Source organism: Syngnathus leptorhynchus, chromosome 12 (assembly GCF_054491065.1).
Source record: "Syngnathus leptorhynchus isolate UIUO chromosome 12, UIUO_Slep, whole genome shotgun sequence".
NCBI lineage: Eukaryota > Metazoa > Chordata > Actinopteri > Syngnathiformes > Syngnathidae > Syngnathus > Syngnathus leptorhynchus.
In genome coordinates this window covers 8,160,482-8,167,606 of record NC_141206.1, presented here as the reverse complement: position 1 = coordinate 8,167,606, position 7,125 = coordinate 8,160,482, and the positions used below count along the sequence as shown (strand labels likewise).

The 7,125-nt window shown below is 41.5% G+C and overlaps 2 protein-coding genes across 2 annotated transcripts; one reads left to right on the top strand and one right to left on the bottom strand.

Moving 5' to 3' along the window:
- Positions 1-1,025: 1,025 nt before the first annotated feature.
- noc4l (nucleolar complex associated 4 homolog) lies at positions 1,026-5,964 on the bottom strand. The gene is made up of 16 exons (XM_085926640.1): positions 5,772-5,964; positions 3,953-5,316; positions 3,767-3,887; positions 3,583-3,689; positions 3,401-3,508; positions 3,145-3,294; positions 2,943-3,045; positions 2,844-2,878; positions 2,710-2,760; positions 2,527-2,638; positions 2,348-2,408; positions 2,116-2,226; positions 1,875-2,038; positions 1,718-1,800; positions 1,492-1,605; positions 1,026-1,245 (listed from the first exon to the last, which is right to left on the bottom strand). The coding sequence occupies exons 2-16, from the start codon at positions 4,103-4,105 to the stop codon at positions 1,129-1,131; spliced, it is 1,590 nt and encodes a 529-aa protein (XP_085782766.1). The 5' UTR covers positions 4,106-5,316; positions 5,772-5,964; the 3' UTR covers positions 1,026-1,128.
- On the top strand, positions 4,387-6,688 carry pus1 (pseudouridine synthase 1). Its single transcript, XM_085926641.1, has 6 exons — positions 4,387-4,752; positions 4,821-5,035; positions 5,103-5,240; positions 5,394-5,496; positions 5,707-6,407; positions 6,482-6,688. Exons 1-6 carry the CDS (start codon positions 4,689-4,691, stop codon positions 6,512-6,514), a joined length of 1,254 nt encoding a protein of 417 aa, XP_085782767.1. The 5' UTR covers positions 4,387-4,688; the 3' UTR covers positions 6,515-6,688.
- Positions 6,689-7,125: the final 437 nt, after the last annotated feature.

Below are 7,125 nucleotides of genomic sequence, written 5' to 3'. Positions count from 1 at the left end.
TTGATAGGATGCACCAACAAGCGCATGTTGTTCAGGATGAGGCCGAGCTGGAGCTTCACTCGGGTTATGTAAGAGAGGATTACAGTTACTCTCTCAACACAATTACAATAATATTTATCCGCCCTATGCTAAATCCTACTTTATGTCATCTTTCTTTTTACGTCTGCACGTACACTTTCTTATACAACACACGTACAGTGCAATTGAGATTTTAGGGCTTTTCAGTTTTGTCTGGAAAATATTTATTCATAATAAATATGTAGATGTTCAACTGTCTATGCCAGCAACACATGGTGATTAAAGTTCTTGACATCGGGTACAATGAACCTGTTGCCATTCAATTCGCATAAAAGCAAAGGCGGAGCTAGAGTGGGGGCCGCAGGGGCATTTCCTCCCCCCCCAAAAATTTTTATATGTGAATGATTTCAAGCTATTTTCACATGATATAAATAAAAGCATCTATTGGCATGAATTAAAAGGTTAAAAGAAAAAGATTTAGGCTTTCATGTACTCACCCTTTCAACTGATCTTCTGTGGTTACCTGCAGCCCCCCCGGTACCTCGCTTGGCATCTTCTATTCCTCAAATATTAAAAAGCAAAACAAACGCAACACGCAGCAATGCCCTGAGCTGCCCTACAAATGTGTACAGCCTGTGAGCAGAGTTTTTGGATAGCGTCTTTCCCCCCGATGACTTGCTCTTTTGAGAAGCAAGTCCCGAATTGTTGTTCGGCCCAAAGGCTGCCTGCTGCGTGGGCCATATGGCACATTTAACAAAAAAAAGGGAGAAGCAAGTAAGACGGGAGAAGGGCGTTTTGAGGTTGAGCTCACAAAGTGAAGTTATGCTTGTTAAAACGAGCGAAAAAGGCCTTGATACGCTTCATTAATTTTATTTTATTCGGAGGCATGTTTTCACACGGTTGCTTGACGGTTTGAACAAACATGCAATACAAAAATAAAAGCACGTTTTGCTCATTTATCTTTTTCATAGAGTTCTCGATAAGAAACACTTTGAGACTGTGATGAGTTGTGTAATAAAAAAAAAAAAATGAATGAGACATCAAAGGAGGCATGTTCATGCTGGGTTGCAACACATGGCGAACGATCCCCGGTATTGATCCCGTGCTCTTTCACTCCAAGCAGAAGTGCTGTCCCATCACATCTTTGCCGGGGCTCAGCAGCTGCGTGGCAGTTTCAAACTCCAGGGGGATGCTCTGGGTCGATGTTTTCAAGTCTCGATCCATCAGCTGAGTGGACAGAGAATATTTATTGTGCTGCTCGCGTGGCAACAGGGATTAAGATGTTAAGGTTAGCAAAAAAGTAGGCCAACACTGTATATCATTATTTCCACCATGTAGGTAGCAGAAATTCCATCTTTAAAGTTTGGGGGGGGAGAAGTTGCTATGTCATGACCATGCCACTTGTTGCCTACAGAGCAGACATGTCATCTGTAAAGCAAAAGTTTAAAAATACAAAATGAAGAGCCACATCACCTCAAATGTTGTCATCTCAAGCACCTCCCTGAGGTCATCCTCATTTTGTGACAATGATGTGTTGATGAGCAAGGCAGCTTTGACCACATCTGGATGGTAATGTCTCTGCAGTGTCTGCGGAAAGACAGGAGGAACTTTAAATTCAGCATTCAAACTATTTCCATAAAATGTTATGTAATTGGGTACAGATGCCACAAGGTGGCGCCAAAGCACTTGGATCACACACCTTAATTTCCCACAAGCTGCTTTCTATGGCACGGCACCGAGCAGGGTCATCTTCATCCATCACGTACGGGTCTTCCAAAAGCTCTGTCATAGTCCAACATATTTGACACAGAGGATTTTGTGGGTTTTTAATATGGCCGCTATGTGCAAGAGCTCACCGTCTTCTGCGCTAGGCTTGTGAATGAGGACCCGGGAGGACGGGTGGCGACGGATCAGGTTGTAGATGAAAGGGAGCACGAAGAGGAGCGACGCGGGCGGGGCCGTGAGAGCCAAACGGGCCAGGCGCTTAGCAAAAGCGGCCACGATGTACAACGGCAGGTGACTGGAATCAAAATAAAACACAAATGGTCACAGATACAGTTTCATTTCACCAATTTTGATGGCAGGTGAAAGCTTTACCTGGACCTGAGGAACAGGTTGGCCAAATGGAAAAAGCGAGCTTGGTACTTGACATGGAAAATGGAAGGCTCAAGAAGATTATATAATTTCTTGTAGAAGTCAGGGTAATCTCTGAAACGCATCAAAAAAAGTTATCATTTTGTTTGGTTCGTTTTTATGAATGTATTCACAGAAACCTTTGGTTAAAATGACTGTTTTACAATTTGATATCAACGCATAATATAATACTCACAAGTTGTGTTTATGCACGAGGATAAAAAGTCCATTTAGAGCCAACAGGCTGATGGCACCACCTATCCAAAAAAGTAAATTATCTATTATTGGCCTCAAAGTGACTTTTGACCACTTCATCTCAGATGTACAAATTTATTGGGAGGTTGTGTGACTACCTGAAGAAAAAAAAAAACATACCAACATCATAGGCGGCAGTCAAGAAGTCAATCATCATCGTGGGTTCGCTCATGTGGGGCAAAATAGCATCATGGAGCATCACCAAGACCTTTTTATACATGTTGCTCGGCAACTACAACGAAAAGTCGAGTCGATGTCAGAGACACTCAAGGCAAGTTTGTGCGGTGGCACATTTCACCTCACCTTATACTTGAGGAAGCCGAGCCACATCCTCTCGAAGGTACGCTTGTGTTCCTACGATGACAAAAGAACATCAAGCTCTTCCAGACAATTCCAACATGGGCGATAATGTTGCGTAAGAAGAAGAGCCTACGTACAGGTAGTTTCGCAGCTTTCCAGTCTTCGTGTTTTGCTGAAATGAGAACAAATCATCGGTACGATTGAAGTAAATAATACAATAAAACATCCGCTCTCACCTTCTTGTTTGACCATAAAGTTGGAAAGCTTGGACTGCTCCTTTGGCATGCTGATGTTGGACATGAGAGTAAAAACGTTGAGTTGGTATACAGCCATTACTTCCTGGAGAGGAAAAAAAAAAAAAGGCAGATATATTATTTGGAGAATTTGGTTTTAGTTTGACAATAAAAAATTGTTGACTAAACTGCAATGTTGTTTTACCCCTTTGCTTTTGTCCATGACTTGGCCGATGTTCCAGCGGATTGAGCTCATGACATAATAGCGTACATCCTCCTTCTCCAGGAACTCAAAAAACCGAGAAATCAGTAGAGACTTGTCCATCGTCTGGGACAGCATTCTGTCCACTATAGACTACACAAGACATGCAGGATAGAAAATTAGGATCTTTAAAATAAAATAAAAGATTCTAAAAGGGAAGTGGGCGTTAACAACACATGCAAATGACAAAAAGAGCTACCTGTATCAGTTCCCGGGGGAAATTGTGGTGTTCACTCCAGTCCACATCCTTGAGGGGATGTTTTCCTTCTCCCGCTGCAAACTTCATCAGGCAACACAACGAAGCTTCCTATTTTGAACAAATGCTGAGTATAAATAATCCAATGATTACGTTTCTCCGTATTCCTTTTTGAGCTAACTAACCTGGACTGCATGAAGTTCGTGACTAAGGTGTTCAAGCAGCATTTCCATGCAGTTGTTGTAACGGTGTCTCATGAAAATACAGTATTTGTCTTCAGGATTATAATCACCTAGTGATGAGTTGAATATGAGTTTAAAACACAAAAGCATGTTTGATGAGTCGTGACAATGTGTGAGGATCGCACACCATTTAATGCGTCGTCTTCTGCTGGTAGTTTGCCTTTATATAGCTCATTTCTTTCTAAAAGCGTGCAAAACAAATGGCTGCACGCGTTGACGGCCATGACAACATCGTTCTCCTCTTCTGACTGCAAGAAGACAATCACATCATTTGAAATGACAGAAAGATGCATATCAGTGTAATTACACATACCTGAAGAAATTCGAATAGGTCGAATACGTCATTGGCGTGTTTTCTGCTTCGAAGTATATTAAAAACGACATTGTTTAGGTCAATTTGAGCTTTTTTGACACTCGTTTCTGCTGATTTCGCCTTCTTCACGTTGCGTTTCAGGGAGGGCGCCATGTTTGTGTTTGGAAGCGAGGGGGGGGGGGCGCATTTTTCTTCTTCTACTCTCTTTCTTTAAGATGGTATAATTACTGCCCTCGACTGGCCATTTTGATAAGTTTATTTTCGAGTCGAGGGGTTAAAATGATAAAACAAAATGAAAGTATGCGGTGGATCGTACAGTCAAACAAAATAAAATACAATAAAAACAAGAGTTGACAATAATACCAAGTATTATTTTTTCATAATAAATGCTGTCGCAGTATACGTTTTTTGCGCAGAGCTGACGTGAACCCTAAGTCGCGCGATAAAACATCAACAACGCGATATTTACATCGGGGGTCAAAGTTGATACTTTCCATGTGCCTGCATGGCGGCTATAAGTGTCAAGTTAGGGAAATGAATAATAGATTAAATTGTTTAAGATGAAAAAAACGTTGAATTCGGGGGAAAAGGACGATTTGTTGCGTAGCACATTCAAAACTATATTCTTTGTTCTCAACTAATTTGTTTTTATTCCGATATCTTGTGCTATTCCCCGTTAGCTTCATCACCTTGCATCGTTTTAATTGCACTGTCTCTCCCCAATGGCTTCGGGGACATGTTTAAAACCAGGCTGCCGCTGAGTGCCTTGGTTACCTGTGGACGCGTAGTAGCAACAAACGGTAAGATTTTCCACACCGTGAAACTTTCACTTTTTGCATTCTAAAGATTTCAATGTTTCGTCCTCCAGGTGGTCTTTTTAAATTCCTTTCCAACATGAGTGAAGCATTACAAAACGAAGCGGCTGCCAATCTCTTGAAACGATCCAAAGAGGACAATGAGGTTGTTCAATCCACAAAAAGAGCAAAATCCGAGGGAATTAACACTGATGAGGAAAGGCGATACCCTAAAAAGAAAGTCATCCTTCTTATGGCATACTGTGGCAAGGGATACTATGGAATGCAGGTAACATAACAAACCAACACCCTTAAATTAAAAGCCCCCGCCCGTAATTCATTCCATTTTTCTTCAGCGAAATCCTGGGAACGCTCAGTTCCGGACAATAGAAGATGATCTCGTTGCAGCTCTTATCAAATCAGGCTGCATCCCTGAAAACCACGGCGATGAAATGAAGAAGATGTCTTTCCAAAGATGTGCTAGGACTGATAAGGTAAGGACAGTCATCTCCAGCTATCCATTTTCCATCCACGGTGTCGAGGCAACGTACATCCTGGACCGCTTGCCATCTAATTGTAGAGCAAATAAGAGACGAAAACATATTTAACACACGTCATAAGAAAACTTCCTATTTGATGTATTTTAGGGTGTGTCTGCGGCAGGCCAAGTGGTCTCTCTGAAGCTGTGGATGATTGAAGATATTGTTGAAAAAATTAACGAGCACCTACCACCTCAGATCAGAATCCTTGGTGAGAAATATTTTTATTTTCTCATGTTACTTCTATTGCAAATGTCTAGAACACATCATTCTTCAAAAGTTTACTGTCCAACTAACCACTTAAAAAACAACCGTGTGTATAAATGTATTTTCAGTTATAAGCATGGCCGCAGAATGAATTAAAGTCACATCTAAAGCCACAACAACAATTCTTCAATTTTTTTCATCTCTCCAACCACAGGTGTGAAACGAGTGACCCAAGGCTTCAATTCCAAAAACAACTGTGACGCTCGCACATATTCTTACCTGCTTCCAACGGTGGCCTTTTCTCATAAAGACTACGACACAAGTGACACGGCATCCTTCCGCCTCGATCCGGAGACACTTCAGAAGGTCAACCATCTGTTTGCGCGATACAAAGGAACCCACAACTTCCACAACTTCACATCCCAGAAGGCTCCCAAGGACCCCAGCGCCCGTCGCTACATCACTGAGATGTCCTGCGGCGAGCCTTTTATCCTCGATAAAAACCAATTTGCTGTCATCACGGTGCGAGGCCAGAGCTTTATGATGCATCAAATCCGGAAGATGATTGGCCTTGTCATCGCCGTCGTTAAGGGATACGCGCAGGAGAACGTCATGGACCGCAGTTGGGAACAAGACAAAGTGGATGTGCCCAAAGCCCCAGGACTTGGCTTGGTCTTGGAGAGGGTCCACTTTGACAGGTATAACAAACGCTTCGGAGGCGACGGGCTTCACGAGTGTCTCGAATGGGACGGTGAAGAGGAAGCCATCAAAGCCTTCAAAGAGGCTCATATTTATCCAACCATTGTGGAGACGGAGTGTCAGGAGGGCTCCATGCGCAGCTGGATGGCCACACTGCCCATACATGACTTCCACGGCACAGCGACTGGAATGCAAAACAATAAAGAGCAGAAAGAGGTATCAGGCAACATTTACGAATGATAAATGCAAAACAAAATACATTTTCCTAACTATTGCTTCTTTTCTTCCAGGAAGATGCAGATATTGCAAATGACTCTGATTAAGAAGACTCCTGCATACTTTTTTTTTTTTTTTTTTTATATAAAAAAAAGGTTCCTCATATTGTATTCAGTTTGCTTATTTTTAGTTCAGTTTTCTCATTGAGGTGTTCTTATTTCTATCACACAGGTTATATAGTTACTGTACACAAATAGAAAAAATAAAAGCCCTTTTCATTACTCCAACGTGGCTAATTGATTATTCACAGAACTGTATGTCAATATTTCCATTGAGGTGTGAATAAACAAGAAATGGAAATGAATGTTAATAAAAGAAAGGCTGTGCAGATTTGAGTATATGAATACAAAAGTATGGAAATCACTTTATATTATAAGGAGATTGCCAATGAAAATCGAAGTTCCATTACTGGGAAAGGTGCATTGTGAATCATTGTGTAGTAAACCTTTTACCCACTGGAGAGCAGTAAAATCGTGTTAACAATGGTTGAATCAGAATTGGGGCTCTCTCTTGACTTAAGGATGTAGCTGATTTTAGTAGAGGTTACCAGCATCGCGGGAGATAACAAAACAAATATGTTATTTATTTTATTTAGTCATTCATTCATTAATAAGTTAATTTAACTGACGTCACTCGAGCCAATCACAGGGCCCGCCCA